Source organism: Filicampus tigris, chromosome 21 (genome assembly GCF_054856515.1).
Source record: "Filicampus tigris isolate MCC_2025a chromosome 21, RoL_Ftig_1.0, whole genome shotgun sequence".
Lineage (NCBI taxonomy): Eukaryota > Metazoa > Chordata > Actinopteri > Syngnathiformes > Syngnathidae > Filicampus > Filicampus tigris.
The window spans coordinates 2,746,835-2,766,526 of record NC_141237.1 but is presented as its reverse complement, the minus strand read 5'-3'; the positions used below and the strand labels follow the sequence as shown (position 1 = coordinate 2,766,526).

Below are 19,692 nucleotides of genomic sequence, written 5' to 3'. Positions count from 1 at the left end.
CACACCAACTCGCCGCTGCAGAGTGAGTGAGACGCACTTGTTGTTCTTGAAGAGAGACGCTCGCAGCAACCCAGCAGGCACCACACAAAAGAAGAGGCGCAATGGCGAGACAGATGCACCATCAGACCAGTCTTCCAACCTAGGACGAATGCAAAATGGACCCAAACGGCATCAGGTAAAGCCTTTTTTAAAATATATATTTATATTTCTGTTCTGCTAATTGTCTCTCATAATTTGAATGCGACCATAAATAACCACCACATTGTACATACAAATATGGTGAATAATTCCTACACATTGGTATCAAACATAGCGTGCCATTGTGTAAATATGAGCCGATGAGAGTTTGACATGCGATATGCGAAGTGTGAAGCGAGCGGCTCGACTGCATCAGGACAATGAAGTGCCAGACAAAAGCTTGCCAGTGATGGAAGTCTGAATGTGCTCAGGCAGCAACCCTGCCCTGAGGTCCGAAAACTGCTCCGGTGTTGAAGGTGGTTCACTTTACCCGCCAAAGACACGGGAGAAGATGGTGAGATCACGTCTGCTTCCACAAAGGTGGGAAGAGGAAGTGGAACAAAGTGCTGTCCGCTGTTGAAATCGTGTCAAATGAATTTTAGGGAAGTCAACAAGAAGGGAAGTCTACATGTATTCAAACACAGCAATCCACCCCTGGCAAGTTAGCATGCAGAGGTTTTGCGATGCCCAGGGGCCAAATGCTTGATTATATACTCCAACAACTCAATTATAATTATGAGGGTTAATGAAAGCCATCTCCGTTCCAGTTAATCCTTCTGTACAGCTTGCATTTATGAACCCTGCTTTGTGTCCTGGGAATTCAAAAGGGGACTTCACCAAACAGTTGCCACAACGACGAAGACGGCCAATTGATAATGGGGTGTGTCCCATTACGTTTGTTCGCGTGTTTCCAGGAGGAGGAGTGGTCGGTGCACATATGTTTTTCTCCAAGTCCTCCGGCTTTCCTTTTTGGGAGCTGCTCCAGTCCCAGGTACAAATGTCCCATTCCCAGCCAATCTGGTTCTGATGCTCAACCAGTTGTGGGGTTGGAGTCAGTTCCTTGCTGGTTTGCTTCTCCACTGGCTTTGGTTCCTTGCAAGCAGCAGCTTTCATGACTTTGAACTGGTTCTTCCCCAAATATTCAGTGATTGAAACTGGTGCCGCAAAAAAATCCCATGAAACCAAGATGAAACTCTCAAATCTCAAAGGCAAAAATATGCCTGTTTCTATTTCATGCCAGGCATTTTTTTGTATTTTTGTGTAAGAACATTTTCTTGTAACTTGCCTCTTTTTGAGATTCATTACTTGTATGTATGTAATTGGTAAGTTTTAAGCTAAACTTTTATTAGTTGCTGAAAAACTCACCTTATTTGCTGTTGTGCTCAGGCCAAAGCCATGTCTAACATAAACGTAGCGCTTTGGCACCACCTTGTGGCATATTGGTGCTAAGGAACCATGCTGAAATGAGGGGAGGATTTTTATTTTTTTTCCCTATAGCTTGGGCAAGAGCACTGATTTAACACCAGAACCACTTTGGTGGGACCCTAGTTTTAGAGACCACAACCAGAACACAAGTGAATTGCACTACCTGCACCAAAAACGAACCCCTCCTCTATTAAAGCTTTTGGTTACTTCCTGGGGGACACCAAGGCAGTGCTGAATGGCTGCAAGGACCACTGGACCCTGCAGGACAGCACGTCCATGCCCTTGTTGTTCCAGCTGAGCGTGTGCCTGGACGTACGAGTGGTCTCCCCAGGAGCCTGGGTGGCCTTCTCCTACAGCTCGGTCCACGCACCCAGGCCTGAGTTGGGCTTGGAGGGCAACGAGGGGGCAGTGTACGGTTGGCTGCTGGGGGTCCGGCACCGCTTCCCCGTTAGTCTGTCCCTGGCTCGGTGGCACAGGGTGTGCTTGAGGAGGGATGTCCCTGGAAACGCATTCAGCCTAGAGGTAAGAAGTCATGGGTCTGTCCCAAGTCTGATCCATTTTTGATGGACCCACACATATAAGTGAAAATGGCCCACATGAGAAGGTTACGAGAAAAAAAATGTTGAAATACATCAGGCTATTGTTAATGAGGCAAAGTAATGTGGTGACCCTTCGGTTTCAGCTTAACGGGCGTCTGGTGGCCAAGCGGACGGTTATCGCCCAGGCCATCCCCCCCTCGGGGTCCCTGTGGCTGGGCTGCCGTCCTCGGCAGTGGCTGCGTGGTGCAATGCTTGGACAGGTGGAGGTCTACATGTTCCGCATGTGGGCTGACCTGGCCGACCGCGGCCCCTGCGAGGACGGCACCGTGATCGGCTGGAACGCTCGATTCTGGGGCGTGACCAGCCCCAGGGCTCGGCAGACGGACCACAACCTCCAGTGTGGTGACTATTACTTCCGTCCCTACTTTTCATGATTTGGAAGAAACGTTGGAGCAAGTGCAGCAACGATAACACACGTATTTGTTGTTTTTAGCACAAACACCTGAATTTGAACTCTCTTTGGCCCTTCCACCTGGTAAGTAATTTAAAATAGCTTAATGCACCTAGTCTATGACCTGCACTAACCCTGAGCCTCAACCCATAAATCTTTACCATGATCCTAACTATAATTTATAACCATAAACAATATACACATAACTCTCATAGCCTCTCAAACCCTACATTTAAATTCAAGACCTTACCCGAATCCTAAACCCTAAACCAATCATCTCATGCTCTCCTAACCCTTTGGCCTAACCTTGCCTGTGCCCAGTCCTCATCTTCCTTTGTCTTTACATCCTGATTCAAAAACCTTAATCCAAGTCCCAAACCTAACATCTAACCCTTACCACTAACATTATCCCCCTGTCACAGTGACACCTAGTGGCCGCATGGGAAAAACTTCACCCAGCACTCCCAATCAATCGGTGACGACACTTCCCGGTGCAGAATCAAGAAACGACAGCACAACGTCCTTGGACATCACTGGCTCCTCTACCATCACCACCAGTGACGACTTTACATCAACCAATGAAACATCCCTGCCTTCAAGTTTAGCCCCACCCACTGACCATAGCCAAGTCAGCGGCGTCTCCAGTAGCACCCAGACACCTTTTGAAAGGTTACAAAAATCAAACCACGCAAAAGCTGATTCGTTACTTCCATCTGCTGATGATGCATTTGAGAACAATGTAACTACAGTCAATGCAGCCACACCCCTCATCAAAGACACACCACAGGACAACCTAACTACAACATCCTCTATATCCGACGATAATGTAACGACACACTACAAAAGATTTACACTTCTCCCAAATGACACAATATACAACACACCGCTTCACACATTGCTACCGCCTGCAAGCAACACCCTTGACTACAATGCAAATACAGTCCACAGTGAAATAACACCCCTCATCAAAGACACCCCGCAGTCCGACCTTACTGCCCCATCCACTACATCTGACTATAATGTAAAGACACACAAAGTTTTTACACATCTTCCAAATGACACGGTGGGGTACAACTTAACAACTGCCGTTTTACTGCCATCTGCTAACAACACACTTGAGTATAATGTAACTACGCTAAGTGCAATCACACCCCACATCAAAGAGAAGTCACAATACAACCTAACTACCCTTTCCCCTATGTCAGGCTACAATGCAACTACACACAACAGAGAGTTGATAGCTCAAGCAAAGGTGTACAACGTAACATCTGACTTGTTACTACCACTTGCTGACAACAGACTTGATAACAATGTAACTACAGCGAGTACAATAACACCCAGCATCAAAGACACATCACTATACAACCCAACAACATCTTCCTCGACATCCGTTGACAGTGGAACTACAAACAAAGCATTTAAAGTGTACGACGCCACAGCAGTCGACACATCGACAGCCATCGATGATGCAAAAGGCCTTAATGTCACGACAGTAAGTGCGATAACACCCCTCATCAAAGACACCTCACTAATCAACCTAACTACAGCTTTCTCAATGTTAATTGACAACGTGACTACACACAAAGTATTTACAAATGACACCACAGTGGACAACATCACAACAGCCAACACAACACCGACTGACATAACAGACCGCAATATATCGAGAGTAAGTGCGGTATCTCAAATCAAAGACACGTCACAAGACAATAGAAATACATCTTCCCCTCAATCCGTGGACAATGTAAAGGCTCTCTACAAAGCATTTACATCCGGTGCCAATCGCACAACAGACAACAATGTAACCGTGGCCAACATTCTTCATACTCCTCCGAGTAGCCCGACATCTACTACGACGAGCCCCGATGACACCCAACTGTCCAACGTGAGCGCTAACCATTACGCCACCGACGCCGACAGTTACGCAAAGCACAACGTCTTGACAGATACACAAAATTCAACGGATGGCGTGATCGCCGGCCCGCATCGCAAAACAACGGTTACCGACAAAAACAAACATCCCAGTTCTTACGGTCCAACAATGTCTAACAACGCAACACCACCGACCGACGGCACCACAATCACCACAGCTGAAGCTATTGTTGACATAGCAAACAAGAATCATCAGGACATGTCCACAGTTTCTGCACGCAAGCATCCTGAACCCAGACTGGACTTAAATACAATAGCTGGAGCCTCCCATGAACTTTTAGCTAGATCCTCTACCCCGATCACCGCAACTACAATGGGGACACTTCAAAGTCATCATGCCGGTCCAGAGGCTTCCTCACCTGGTAAGAGTTACAACGTAATAGCTTGGGTTGCAAGACTTAAACATGACTGTTTAAGTGACCCTGACTCCCCACCCCTGGTAAAAGTTCAACAGGGCCCTGCTTGCTCCTGCATCACAAGTCATAGTTCTCTTCATCTTTTGTTTAGCTATTATTTTTGCCAGATATCAGTAAATACTTAATATAATAATTCATTTAACAACCAATTTTTCCCTGAAGGTATCGAAATGAATTCCACGTTGTCTTTGGGAACAAAGAAGAACCTGGAGGAGCAGGCGGGTAAACTTCTGGAAAAAACCCAAGATGCATCTCAACTCAACTCCTCACAGGTGAAATTCAAATCCAATGAAATAAAAGTAGAACTTGGACTTTTCTTCCTGTTTGGGTCATCCTCTTTTCGAGTTGAGCTTTGAGTTAGATGTGCGCCCCTTCAAGATTTCGTATCAACGACTTAATGATTTCGCTACTAATTAGCTCGGATGTTGTTGGATTTCGCAGGTGGCGAAGTTGGTGGCAGAGCTGGAGAGGCTTCTGGACGCTCCCACCGTGTCTCAAGCTTTGGCCCAGAAAGCCGTCAGCATCGTGAGCAACCTGATGGAGGGCGACCCCCTCGCCCTCATTGCGTCCTCCAACAGGTACGATACAATTTACCCAAATACAGTCAAATCTTGACTTGCAAGTTGAATTCCTTCCGTTTTTGTTGTTGTTTTTTAAAAAAATCAAAATCAAAACGCCCAAAGATCCATGTTGAATTTCTCTGGGTGTTCTCTTCAGGATTATTGGAGTGGTAGAGGACTTGGGTCTCAAGCTGCTTATAAGCGATGCCCCGGCTGTTCTCTCGTCTGGCTCGCTGGTTCTGGCCATCCGGAAAGTGGATGGAAGTGACTTTCCAGAGATGTCTGTCAACATCTTCAACACTGAAGATGTTCAGGTAGTGAGACTGTCATCATTTATGAGACCAACAAGCAAAGCTGCCTTGGATTTACTGTGTGTTTGGTGCAGATGAGCAACAGCGGCAGTGGGATCGGGAAGTGGGACTCCACCATGGCTTCTGTGTACCTGCCATCTTCCATCACGGAGGCCTTGAGTGGTAACGAACGCAAGCAGGTCGACAGGGTCCAGTTCGCATTCTACAGCAAACCCATCCTGTTCCGGGTACTTTCCCCGCTGCACTTGTGAATTCACACACACTCCACCTGTTTAGAATTTCATCATTCAAAAGTTTAGACACGTTCATCCTTGAATTTTACTTTATGTGAGTTGTGTACATATGTCTGTTCCAGGACAACACATTGAATAATCAGACTGTGGTCAGTCCAGTGCTGGCATCTAGCATAAGCAACATGGCAGTAAGCAACCTGACTGACAACATGCGCTTCACCATTCGAAACAGCCAACCTATACACGTGAGTGCGCACGCACATGACACGCAAACACCTCCAACGTCAACTGTTCTCTTAACGTCCTCAAAACAATCATGGCAGGTTAACTATGAGGCCGTTTGTGTCTTTTGGGATTCTGCCATGAACGGTGAGCCCGTCCGTTGCACAACAAGCCACAGGCTGGGTGCTAGCTAGCACAGTTATTCCTATTCTGGTCTGGATTCTTTTCAGGCGGTGCCGGTGGTTGGAGCTCTGCCGGCTGCTCAGTGGTGAGCGCCACATCGTGGGGAACGAGCTGCACCTGCAACCACCTCACTTCCTTTGCTATACTGCTGGTCAGTCCTTGACATCAGAAAATACTTTATTTATTTATTTTTTTACCGTGGCTTATTAATTTATTTTTTAATCCATTTTAAAGGCTGTAGTAGGCTATTGATCAGAATCAGAATAGCTTTATTGTCATTGTAGCATGGGGTGCATCGAAATGGACACAACCCCAATGAAAAGTGTCGATTTGTAGGATTGCGGATGGCTTTTGTGCGATCACACGAGTGTGTATGTGTGAGTCTGTGTCCTCTGTCCCAGCCACACGACAACATGTCATCTCGTTGCCGTCGAGATGACCTTGGCTGGAACACAAGAAATTGAGGAGATAAGGTTGTGCTCCAGCGTCTGCTGGCATCAACATCAAGAGATAAAAACATTTTTAAAATCCCCCAAAAATGGTTGGGTTGGGAACGGGCCGACAGCAATTTCGGTTGGCCTTGAATCTTTTACTGGCGCTTTCGAAAGGGCATCACTTGGATGAATTAGTGATCAATTTTCAAAGCGAGCCGTTAACTTGTCCACGTTGATGTCCGATATGTGAAGTGCATTCAACCTGCGATTGAGTTCACTCGTCAATGGAGTCTGAGTGTTGGTCAGCCGCCATAAACCATCAAGCAATTTCTTATCAAGCTGCTCGTATCTTTTGCCATCAATCAGGAGGAGCGGGATACCTGTTATCAGAATCCAAATACTGTATGCGTCTTCTACATACTCGACGGAAAATATAGACAGGCAATCTACAGGCTATTTTCCATTTGTTCCAGGAATCCAAACCCAGCCGCGAACGTTCCATCTGGACAAGCAGGCTCTCATTTTCCTGCTCTTCTGAAAGCTTTGACTGCATGTGTGTGTTCTGTGTCCTAAAACAGGATCTATCCAGAGGCGGGACAAATGACCCCCGGCAGGCACAAATTCTCACCTTCATCACTTATATTGGCTGCGGCGTTTCGGCAATTTTTCTGGCTGCCACCTTGTTGACGTACCTTTCATTTGAGTAAGGCTTTTAAATGAGGCATTAATACTATTCTTTTGGGTTATCTATGTATTTATTCTTCTCCAAACTGTGCAGGAAGTTGCTCCGTGACATTCCGGCCAAGATCCTGGTGCAGCTCTGCTTTTCACTACTTCTCCTCAACCTGGTGTACCTGCTGGACGGCTGGCTGGCGCAGTACCCGGCCAGCGGCCTTTGCATCAGCACTGCCTTCTTCCTGCACTACTTCCTGCTCACTTCCTTCACCTGGGCGGGTCTGGAGGCCGCGCACATGTACCTGAGCATCGTGCGGGTGTTCACGCCGTACCTCAGCAGATACATGCTCAAGTTCTCGCTCGTGGGCTGGGGTCAGTAACTTAAGAGTCGTTCATACTGTGGAGGGCGAAAGGACGTTTTTCACGGTTTCATTGCTGGCAGGGGTTCCCGTCGTCGTCGTGGTTGTGGTGATCTCGGTGGACAAAGACAATTATGGCCTGGTTGCATATGGACGGTACACGGATGGCACCTCTGGGGACTTGTAAGTAACAAGAATACCTTGACGGAACACACGGGACGGACAAAAGTATTGGGACCAAGTAAACATTCTAATCAATCAATTCATTCATCAGTTAGGCGTTAGACTAGAGTAGTGGTTTTCATACTTTTTCCATCACAAACCGCCTCAATAAAAATTCCTGTATAGAAAATTTTTGATGGTACCCTGATACTTTTCGCCGACATTTTTTATTTTTTTAAAAAATATTTGGAGTTAATTTTCCTGGTGTTTTGCAGTTGCTGGCTGCGCAGCGACGCAGCCTTCTACGCAGGCGTGGTGGCCTACTTCCTGCTGGTGTTCGCCTCGTGCCTGCTGGTCTTCACTGTGGTCCTGGCGCAGCTGTCGCGCATCAAGAAGCAGAACCCGCACAACCAGTCGCCTCAGCGTGGCGCAGCGGCCGACCTGCGCAGCGTCGCCGGCCTGGCGGCGCTGCTCGGCCTGGCCTGGGGCTTCGCGCTCTTCGCCTGGGGCCCGCTCCACTTGCCCTTTGTCTACCTCTTCACCATTTTCAACTCTCTGCAAGGTCAGAAAAACACAAAGAAGAATCCCTCTTGCTCTCCATTTATGTGTGTTTTACATTTTGTGGTCTTCCACGGAGGTTGAACAAAATAAGGAGCAAAAAGCATGAATAATATTTGTTTTCAAATGTGGTAAAATTTCATGCCACTGTTGTCAATTAGCGTATTTGAATTTGAATTTGAATCTGAATCATTTGAATGTGCTCTGCAGGTTTTTTTGTCTTTGTATTCCACTGCGCCTGCAAGGAAAACGTCCGCAGGCAGTGGAGAACTTTCCTGTGTTGCGGCCATCTGCGACTGGCTGAAAACTCAGGTGATTTGACGCTTTAAAGCATGTAAAAAAACAAACAAACACCAAAACACGACATTAAGGCACAATGTTGTTGCAGAATGGGGTCGGACCGCCGCTCGAGAGAACAGGAACTTCTCCGTGACGACGTCGGCCGTCTCGTCTCGCCAGCTGGCCTCTCGGAGCTCCTCGGTCATCAGCAACAGCACCAACAGTAGCAGTACGTAGACGCAGCACATCACGTAGAAAACTCTACATTTAGTCAATGAACCTCCTCAGCTCACTTCAACGTAGTTCCTTGTTACCAAAATGCCATTGGCAAAGCACTACTTTTGTCTAAAGGACACTCCTCACCTCACTTCATCATAATTACTTGGCACCACGTTGCCATGAGATGGTGGCAAATCACTATTTGTGGCTAAATCAAGCTCCTCAACCCAATTACAACATAGTTCCTTGGCAATACGATGCTGCAAGATAGCGGCAATGCTCTACTTTTATTGCTTGGCTTAAGCACCATTGAAGAGGTGTGTTTTTCATCAAGTAACAGAAGATGGGTTCCTCCCCAAAATCTGTGACTATGCAAATGTGCAAATATTATAAAAAAAAAATACTCTATATGTAATTTAAACATATTTTCACACAGAGGTTTTAATGTTGTCATTCCCACAGGTTCAGTGTTTGCAGACAGTGGCATGTCTGAGGGTTCGAGCAGCGACGTGGTCCTCAACGAGCTCCACAGACAGACTGTCGTATTTTGAGAAAGTCCACGTCACTACTCGTGGTTTGGTCAATATGTACATTTAGTCGTTTGTGTTAGTAATCAGTAGTCACTATTTGTCCTTTGGCAGTCATTGAGCGTCCTCTGCAATTTCACAAATGTCCACTAGATGGAAGGGTAGGATCGCTCACAGGTTGTAAACGAAGCGGTTCAGTAAATGATGAAGTCAGGAATTCAAGCTTCATCAGCATGTGGCAGTGAGCATTAAAGACATGATGGCTTTCAAAACTCGACCCCGAAAGACTTGTATTTATTTTTAATTATGGGACATTTATGAAAATAGTGAAGGAGTGCAGATCCTTACACTCTCACGGTGAGCCGTCAGCATTTCATCCGGGTCATATGAAAGGTCGTCTCCCGCCTGAGGGTTGTGTCACAAGAGGAGCCGCCTTTCGCTCAGCTGCAGGAGGCTAGTGGGGCCTGGGTCTCCTCAGGACAAAGGCGGCATTATAACAAAGAAAGACAAGAAGACATTATATCAAGAAAGCAGCAGATGTTGGCGAGATTATAAAAAAGAAAGACTAGAAGACATCATATCAAGAAAGCAGCAGATGTTGCCACGGTGACATAATAATGTCATAAATCCATCTTCTGAGTCACGACTTCTCAACAGGTTCATTTGTCCATCATGTTTTGGGACTTATTGGAGGACCGCCGAGCGTCTGCTCGTTAATGGTGACAACACGTAAAACAAGACTCTTGTTTTCAGCTTCCCCCAGAAAACAACAGAAATGTTTGGAAGATGTTTTTGAATGAGAAAAATATAACTCTACAATAATGTACTTCAGACAAACATTCAGCTGTGATAAAATTACAAATATGGAAAAGAATAAACAGTTTTCGCCACATTTTTGCCTTTGTTTCAGTAATACTAACATACGGATAAACATGGAGATGGTTAGTCCTTTTTCGCAGAGGATAAAGAATATATGCCTGTGAGTTCTGTTATATTATCAGTCTACATGTTTTGCTCCACTGTGTTCAAATATCCTTAACAACACCAGTGCTATTTGTTAGCCCATTTATGGTGTTTGCCATGATGTAATCAAGTTAGCAGACTTTAAGGCAGGGTCATGTGGTTGTTTGTAAATAAATATGTAATTTTCTTCTTGACAGTAAACTTCAAATGGGAATGGCAATTGCACAGTTGAATTGCAGCGCTAGCATCTTGAATTAAGTGAATCTTGAATCTTAAGTTAAAGCAAAAAAAAAAATCGTCCGAACGCCTAACTCATACCTCGAAAAATCTGGACATCAGCAGGGCTACAACAAAGTCAAACCTCCTCTGGGAGTGATGGGATCAATGACGCAAAGTGCTCAATCAAACGCTAATTGACTGAGTCAGCAGGACACAAAGTCAGCCTTTCAACTTTGCGCTCTGGGAACATTACGTGCCTTTCACTTTGTCTTTTTGACCCTGGAAAAGCTACACAATATGCAGAAATATGTGTATATTGACGTCTATTGAAATGCATTGTGCAAATATTTTATTTTTTGTAAATCCCCCAAATTCTTAAAAAGAAAACTACAATATGTGTTTTGTCTTCAAAGAAATGTATTATTTCTAAAAAAAAAATTTTTCCCAAAAATGTTGCTGGAAGTTGTCCATCCCTGCACCAGAGGGAGCCACACTTGTAGATTCACTTTCTGAGACTGATGCGCGATGCTAACCAACAAATCTTTTCATCATTTTGAGCAAAACAGGGAGCCAGGACCCGCTCGCCACTGCTTGCAGCCTCCATTTTTCAGTTTCAGCTCCAGTCGCTCTCGAGGGAACCGACTCGTCGTCTCAGCTTGTGTGCAGTCGGCGAGATAGTCAGACTTTATTTGAAACCCAGCAATTCAAAAGGCATCAATGGCATGTGTGCATGCATTGATGAGCTCTTGGCACACCGCGGCTCTCTAAAAAAACACACACACAATGAGGCTTTTTTTTTTTTTTTTTGTCTTGCTGTCCAACGTGAGCAAATTGGACATCCTCATGCTCGGCTTTTTTGGACCGATGAGAAGCGCCTCTCCTCGAGGCCCTGTGCTGGAAAATTTTTACCGGGGGGGGCGGGGGTGACGGGGGGCGGGGGGTTGTTGCAGAAATAGTCTGAGATGTTATTGACATTCCGGCTCGGATGAAAGCGAAGCGCTTCCATAGGGGCAGTCGATGCGGCAACATGTGCAAGGTCAAACGGGGGTCAGGCTGAGTGCAGGCAGGCGCACTCACCTTGTTCCACTTGCACGTTTCCAGGTGATGCACAACGTCAGTAGTTGTGGGGGGCACCACTTTTCATTAGCGTTCAAACCGTTTGGAAATGTTTTGCGCAACAAAATGTCCCGAATTGAGAAATTGCAGACTCCCTGTGTGTTCTCAGGTCTGAGGTTTTAAGACTCCTCGTGATACTTTCATGCTGCTTAGAGCACCTGGCTTCAGGGACTGAATTATCAAAAAGAATTCAAAGGACTCCAGGAAATGGCAAACGTGAGCCCAAAATGGCGGCGTCAAGTCAAAATTGCAGACTTGGGGGTGGTTTGAAGACTCTTTTGTGGGACTACTCATGATAAGCATGCCTAGACCGAGTTTTATGTGAGCAGGTCAAACTGGCTTTGGGGGCGGAATTTTCCAGACCTGAAATCCCACTGGGACACGGCAGAAACTATCAAGCAGCTTTGGCTTCAGGTAAAGCGTTCACACATCGTGAAGGTGACGCAGATGTTATAGCAGCACAGTCCAGTGAAGGTAGCGGTTAGCATGTGTGGCTCACAGTCAGGAGATCCGGGTTCTCTGAGTCGGCCGCACTTACTCTTGATGTGTCAAGAAAACGGATGGCGAGTCCATCCTTACCTGGAGAATAAAACATCAAGCGCCTCGGTTTTTATGAGTCTCGCTCCCAGTGGATGACTGAGTGTTTGGTAAAGACCACTCAAGCGAACACTGGGAGGGTCCAAAGGGGATCATGCCTGGTCCACTCGCAGAAGGGGTCCAGTGCTTGGAAGTCTTTGGGGACTCATTATTCCAGCACTCGGAGTGGATGCTCGTCCTCAGTCCAAGGCCGACTGGAGAGAACGAGCGGCGAGAGGTTCCATTACTGTCGGCCGGTGTTGTTTTTTTGTTTAACAGCAAATTCAAGGTCGACTGATTGTACAGTTCGATAATGAGGGAGAGGAAATGTACTGACACGCTGTACTTTTGTTTGCATCTGTCTTTTTGTTGTTTTGGCTTTGTTTCATGTTCTATTTTCCGCGGCCCTTTTTTGAGTCATCTCTATTTGTCAGATTTTTGTCCCTCCCTGCACTCGTCAGCCCGGCTCCTTGTGTCAACCAGTCAGCTTCCTCCAGCCGCTTGTTTCTTGTGCAGGTGCGGGTCATTGTCTCATCAGTGTGCTCGTTTTTAATTACACTGCTTCCTTCAGTTTGTGGGGTTTGTTGCATTATCGCAAGTCACGTTTGCTTAGTCGTGTCATCTTTCCTTTTGTGGTGAGTCAATTCCCCATGTTTGTTCTTTACTTGGAACCTTTAAAGTATTTTAAGTTTTACAGCTTGCTGGTCTACGCTAGATATGAAAGCTATAGAAAAAATGCTAAAATGTAGTACTAGTCGTTTGAGTTCTCTCAGTTCCTTGTCATCATGTTTCATTTGTCATATTTTTGCACGACAGCAAACGCTGGGAAAAGGAACACGAATGTTTTTTAATTGTAGCACATGTGAAGGATTCTTGAAATGTGGCATGACTCGCCCCGTTTTCTGCTGCTGATCGCGAGTGTGCCAATCAAACGTGCGCGATTGCACGACTGCCTCCATTAAAAGCGAGACGGCGGTTGGCAATGTAACCTCGCCAATTTGCACTTGAGTGGAATATATGCACATGAAGTGATGGTTGCAGGGAGAAAAAAAAAAGAGAAAACGGGGGGAAAGCAGGGAGAAAAAAAAAGAGAAAAGGGGGGAAAGCTGCCAAGTGGAAGATAGATGGCATATACCTGAATGCTTTTAAATTTTTTTAAACAGTACTTACCGTGTCTCGATATAATAATACATTTATAGATGAATACATTTTTTTTAAAGATTTTAATTCTCTAATCTTTTTCTTATTTTCATTTTGTGTCATATGTTTGAGTCTTAATGTCAAAATAAAGGTCTCATTCACTTTTTATAGATCTATTTGAATTTGAGTTAATTGAATTTTGTTCATGATTGCACTATTAATTGTTAATGGTGTTTTATTTTGAGGAAATACTTTTTCAGATTTACACTTTCAATCTAAACTATTTTTGTTATTCATTTATACTTTGCATTGATTTTATGAATGAATTGTATTTTTGATTTTAAGCACTCTAATGATAGCCATGAATGACTCAAAAAATAAATATAATTTATTTGACTTTACAGTATTTCGTTCCATTATTGTTCTGTTTATTTCAGTTGATTATATTACATTTTTAGGCAGTATAATTTTAGAGATTAATTAGTTTTTTAATTCCAAGTTTTTAGTCATTCTTCTGCAAAATGTATTCAAGAATGAATTGTACACTCTGCTATTATTGATTAAAGATTCAAATTTTCAATTTCTAATCTTGTACTATGTGTTTACCTTTTATCAGAAGAAGTAAATGTGTTTATTTTATTTATAATGTTTGTATTTACAGATTTAAAAAAAAAAACTAGAAAATGGCTTTAAATTCAGTGTTGTGCTTACGCCAATTGTGGAATATATTTTGATATTCGCATGATGAAATTGAGGAGGAAGTTGAGTGCCAGACAACAAGGGATAAATCTATCGAAGCGCAAGTCCTAATCTATTATTCAGCGTCCCTCCATAGGTCTCGAACCAAAGGCCAAACATACATTTTTATTGAACATCCTCTTCGCGATGTGCTACACAACATCTCGCATGTATCATTGCATTGTATTGAGCTGCTGTATTTATTTTTCATATAGCAACGCTTCCATAAACCACTTCCCACTGCTTTGTTTCTAGCTAACATTTCATCATTCCTGTTACAGAGCCGGCTGGTGTGCTGATGACAGAGTTCTTGACATCGTCCACCAGAGATGGCGCCGCTCCCCTCAGGTGAGCTGTGAACAAAAACAATGCTGATGAATGCGGGGATGTATCCTGGCAAGGATCATGTTCGTTCGTCACAATGGTAGACTTCCTGTCTATTTTTGGGCATGATTTCTTGAGAGTTTTTTGTTCGTCTATTCATGTTAGATATGCCTACCAAATTGTATGTTGCTGGGTGGGTTTTGGGGGCTGAATCTTCAAAAGGTTTTTGAATGACTCTTGGAAATTGGCCAAAATGACCCTAAAATACAAAACGACATGGTTCAGTTTTGGTAGCAATCAGTCAAAATCTCTCAGAAAAGTTTGTCTTGGAAAAAATAACCCCAAAATGTCAGATTTCCTTTCTGTGTGTTTTCAGACTTTGATTTTTGAGCCTTTTTTTGGCTCATGATAGACATACCCACCAACTTTCATGTTCTCAAGTGAAACTGGCTTAAGGGATGGAATTGTCCTAAAAATCCAGGGGGAGTTATTGGGCCAAGATTGTGGGAACAGGCCTGTGACCCGAAGCAAAAGTAACTTTTCACCACGTTGAGCTCGCCTCCCAAGTTTGGTGAGTTTGTGCTTTTGGGAAAGCCCTCAAATTTGTGATTCATCACGATGAAGAAACACATTTCATGCTTGGGCCCGAACAATTTTCCAATTTCTCCTTTTGCACGACTGTTCCCCAAAATAGAATTTTCACCAGCACCTCCACAAGCTACTTGGACTTTCTAAAAATAGCTCCCGTGTGAGCTTTTTTCCAACCCGCTTCCTGTTGTCAAGTCGAACAGAACGTTTGTCATGTTTTCTGAGAACAAAATGACAACAATGCAGCGAGCGTTGCTGACTGGGAGGAAGGAGCTTTTCATGTTTGGAATGATGATTCGTACCACAGCAACTCGGATCGTTATCATGTGCCCGCGGCCTGACGTGACAAATCAGCAGAGGACATAAAGGTGTTCAATAATTGCTTAATGGCTGCGACTTCAGGCCTGTTTAAGCAGCCGGAGCGCAGATATGGATCGCCAACGCATTGTTTGGGGGCCAGTTGAGATGATGAAGTGCCATCACGACGGGTCACTCGCTGGTTCACCGCCCACCGCCTCACTTAATTAGTGAGTATGAGAATCAATGCGGCCTCAATTGATTCCAACACGCATAAAATGCTGATTTGGCAATGTGAGATCATTTCAACTTTCTTTGGTTGTTATCTTAGTTGCTTTAAATTTTGCTCGCCAGCCACTGTGGCTAGTAGTTTCTCTGAGTTAGTAGCCACTCACTATTTTCACTAGACACACTGTTGTTGGATATTAGCGGTTATGGGAAATTCTTGTATGTACAGCTTGAACGTCGTGAGGCATTGTGGGAGTCTTCAACTTCACATTCGCATCCGAGGGAGTGACACGTTTTCAATGTGTTAATGAAGAACGTGTCCATACCATTACACATAAACAACAATGGGAGAAGGAGAGAGATCCACATTTTCAAGTTGGAAATAGTCACTCTTTTGAGTTTGTGTCAGATTATTATTAAAAATAACAGCACAGTCTGTGCTGTCAACAGGGTGTTATCTAGCTTCAATAAGCCTACGTCAAACAATGTACATTGTGGAGTTTTGCTTTAGATTACGTCAAGTAAAAACGACAGCCTTCATTTTATTTAGTATATAATTATTTAAAAATGTACTTATGTTAAGTGAAGTCTAGAAAAGCCTTTTTTTAAAACAAATTTAATAATGTTGAGTCAGAAAGATTGTCTTAATTTTTTTTTAAATAAAGACAAACTTTTCTCATTGAAATTGGGAAAACCTGCGAATAGCTGACAGTTGATATAAGTGCATTGGGAAAAAAAAAATTTCAGTTCATTTTACTGCAAATGACTTATGTCGCTGCAGCCTTCTTGTCTTAAGTTTCAAATATGACGTTCCATAGTTGATACATACAGGAATCAACATTGGCACTTCCTGCGGTGTAGATTACCGAACCTAAGCGCTGCCTGGCGGGAGAGAAGGCGACTCGGCTTCTTTAATTACCGAGAGCGCCATTATCCTGCCGTTTTTGTTTCCAATAAAAGTGTCAGCCTGCGGCATTGCTAGCAGCTTAGTTACACGCGTGTCCTTCATCCGCACACAATGGCGCATATGTGATGGACATGCCATTGCAAGATCTGGCGTTCAAGCACCGCGAGAGATTGCGTTAAGCCGCGTAAAATGGCAACGCACATTTTGAATGGAGCAAACCATTTTAGTCATTTGTGTTTCAAATGCATGAAAATGAAATGTGCTAATCTCTAATTTCAGCAAGTGAGGGCTGTGAAATTGTTCAATCGGGTGATTAATCGGTCGGTCTGCGTGCCGACTGATATCGCTTGCTGAAATTTAAATTGCGATGTGTCTGCGTCTTTTAGATTTTGATCCTTTCTTAAATTGCTGCTGCAGGAGGTGAACGCATATTTTTGTCTTTTTGCATCAATGTTTGAACTCATCAAAGACTGGAGCATGGTTATTATAATTAACAAAAACTAAAATTAAAATTGTTGGTGGATGGCACAGGACCCAACCTCCTCTGGTCCTGCCATGACTGGCAGCAGGAAAAGATCTGTCACTGCAAGCAAAAAGCACTTCCCTGCACGGGAATATGAACCGGGTACACAAAATCCATGCTTATCTCCTTTTGAGGTCTAAGGTTTCACATGGGAGCGCTCTTGTCGCCAATTTGGCAAAGAGGAGCTTTGACGCCAAATAGACGCTGGACCGTGTTCACCTCCAGGCGGAAAACAAATGACCTCGCTCACAATGGGTGCTTCTAAAAGTGGTTCATACTTTTTTGTTCTTTTTGAAGCCATTATGCGTTTTGGCTGCGAGCAGGAAAGGACAAAAGCTCCAAAGAGAACCTGCGAGAGCTCTCCCACTGTGAGCTTTAATGCTGGCGCCAGCTGCCAATCATCCACCCGCTGGGTTTGGCATCCTCGTTGCGGGTCTTTTGAAAATTCAACTCCTGAAGCCAGGTTAGCTTAGCAACATGAAATTTGGTAGGCTTATCTACCATGAAAAGTCTCAGGAAGTCATACTTAAAAAGACACGGGAAGTCTTCCATTTTGGTCCAAAGTGGCCATTTACTGTTCATCGTCATTTAAGGTCCCTTAAAAGACAAACTTGTCTCAGCCGCAGAGGCATTTTTTACTTGGGAACGTTAACTTTACTAGCCATGTCTTTCCTGAATAGACCCACAAGAAAGGTTCTCGAAGTCGAAGAAATAATTTGTCTCATTTTGCACATTCCCAGAGGTCCTTAAAAGAAGGGCTTCTCCTGGCCCCTGAAGACAAGTAACTTAACATTAACTTTAGTTTTCTTGTCTACCATGACTAGACCCACAAAAAACTCTCAAGTAGCTATGCTCAAAAAGACACAGGAAGTCTGCCATTTTGGGTTGAAATGGCCATTGTAGAGTCATTTTGGTCACTTCCAGGGTCCTTCAAAGACAAACTTGTCTCAGCCCCAGAGGACGTTTCCACTTTTACCAACAAGAACTTTGGTAGGCATGTCTATCATGAGTAGACCCACAAAAAAGACACAGACAGTTTCCGTGGCGTCATTTTAAGAAGATTTTAAGACTCGTATGGATTTGAACCACGTATGTTGGACAGATGGACACCGCTGAATCCTGTCGAGAATCTTTAATTTGTTCTAGTGCGTGGGCAGAGCATGGCAGTAAATTTTGATTTAGGGATTAAAGGGAGCTTCATCTAAATGTAAGATTTCAGTCTGAGGGAGAGGAAGTGGGTCGAAGTGGTTAGTTGGGTCCTGAATCAGCCATGTTTGATTGAGTGCGTCTGTCTGTGTCTACCACTCATACAGCCTGCTCTTAATATAGCTTCAAAAAGGCCTTCACAAGAAGCAAACTTACTCATCGCTGCTGCAGTTGCAGCCTGAGGAGAATAAAAGAGAATACAAGTTGAGTCGCTGGGATAAAAATATGATCCGCAAATATCTTATTCTCTGCCTCAGCCTTTGACCTGCCGCACATTTGCACTTCAATGGGATCTACTGTACCTCCTGGCAGCCTTTCTTGTGGAGAGGGGAGGTTCTGCCAGTCCATCCCCACCGTGCACATTTGAAGGATGACGTAAAGAAGAGCTTGAACGTCCTCCTGATGGATGCATGTCTTGAAAATGTGAGTCTAAATTGTTCATAAACTGCTACAACTTCCAACCATGAATGCACAAGAACATTAGCATGACTGTAGAGGCTGTAGATCCAGATTACAGTTGAATTTATATTTAGTACAAATGACGTTCATATTTTTTGTTTGCTTTTGTGAGACCTCATACTGGAGGTTGGAATCCGGGTCATGGCGCCAATGCTTGCAATAGTATCCCACCAGAAGATTGCATATTCTCAGTTGAACCATTTAGTGGATGCCAGGAAGATCGAAACACGGCCATGGAGTCTGATTCTGCCTGAAGCGGAATAAAATCTAATCCGTCCAAAATGGTTCCTATTTTTTATACTCCCAGAGCCACCCTCTGGCTAGCTCATGTGACAACGTGTGACTCCACGGCCTTGACGAATATATTCAGCAGTAAATGGTTGGATTCCGCATGGCAAATATAAACGTCCCCGGCAGTGGATGACGTTAGAATTCTCATGAGTAGTTCAACTTGTTGTGTTACAGGTAAATCTGCTTCAAATGCCAATCGACCTCGCCCCCCACCCCCCCTTTCATCTGAGCCCAAAGAGAGTCCTTGACATTATCCTCATAAAGTCATCTTCATCAAAGCCAAATGTCAAACAGCGAAGACGGCTACCCGTGTGAAACGTGCAACCTTTTGCGCCGTAATCCCCTCGAGAGACTCCAGCAGTTTTGGTCGCCTGTTTATCAAAACATCAGCTACCTAACCATATTTCCTTACGCGGGAAATACATTTTTCATACCCTTTACCCAAAAGACTAAAACAAAAGACCCGCTCCATGCCATCACCAATCAATACAAGTGTCGCCTCACGATACAAAGTGCCTGTTTACAAATGAACGTAGAGTAAACACAGATGTTACCGGCGCTGTCCGGATGTGTTCTGGCGCAGCCTCTTAATTGGCATCCAGATGCGTTTCCTT

At 44.3% G+C, this 19,692-nt stretch overlaps 2 protein-coding genes across 4 annotated transcripts in view; both read left to right on the top strand.

Moving 5' to 3' along the window:
- Positions 1–29: 29 nt before the first annotated feature.
- adgrg2a (adhesion G protein-coupled receptor G2a) lies at positions 30–10,395 on the top strand. 2 transcript variants are annotated; one of them, XM_086021327.1, is made up of 20 exons: positions 30–175; positions 933–1,009; positions 1,640–1,965; positions 2,126–2,384; positions 2,476–2,517; positions 2,856–4,727; positions 4,944–5,053; positions 5,223–5,359; positions 5,499–5,655; positions 5,727–5,879; positions 6,008–6,130; positions 6,209–6,254; positions 6,338–6,441; positions 7,303–7,427; positions 7,503–7,771; positions 7,842–7,941; positions 8,196–8,482; positions 8,689–8,790; positions 8,867–8,986; positions 9,439–10,395. In XM_086021327.1, the coding sequence occupies exons 1-20, from the start codon at positions 156–158 to the stop codon at positions 9,525–9,527; spliced, it is 4,518 nt and encodes a 1,505-aa protein (XP_085877453.1). In that variant the 5' UTR covers positions 30–155; the 3' UTR covers positions 9,528–10,395. The 2 variants fall into 2 exon arrangements, with proteins under 2 accessions (XP_085877453.1, XP_085877454.1); XM_086021328.1 differs by lacking the exon at positions 933–1,009 and having other exon boundaries at positions 80–175.
- A 2,459-nt stretch (positions 10,396–12,854) lies between these two features.
- Positions 12,855–19,692, top strand: part of dpp6a (dipeptidyl-peptidase 6a) — a 126,483-nt gene continuing 119,645 nt past the window's right edge. The window contains exons 1-3 of one of the 2 annotated variants that reach the window (XM_086020579.1): positions 12,855–13,012; positions 14,537–14,603; positions 18,641–18,751. In XM_086020579.1, the coding sequence (XP_085876705.1) occupies positions 18,731–18,751 (21 nt within the window). In that variant the 5' untranslated portion in view covers positions 12,855–13,012; positions 14,537–14,603; positions 18,641–18,730. Of the gene's footprint in view, positions 13,013–14,536; positions 14,604–18,585; positions 18,752–19,692 lie in introns of both variants that reach the window. The other variant, XM_086020578.1, reaches the window with a different exon arrangement.

Coding starts and splice junctions, on each gene's coding strand:
- adgrg2a (XM_086021327.1), top strand. CDS start 156: ATGGACCCAAACGGCATCAG. Junction 5,054..5,222: donor CTCAACTCAACTCCTCACAG/GTGAAATTCAAA, acceptor TGGATTTCGCAG/GTGGCGAAGTTGGTGGCAGA. Junction 6,442..7,302: donor CTTCCTTTGCTATACTGCTG/GTCAGTCCTTGA, acceptor GTCCTAAAACAG/GATCTATCCAGAGGCGGGAC.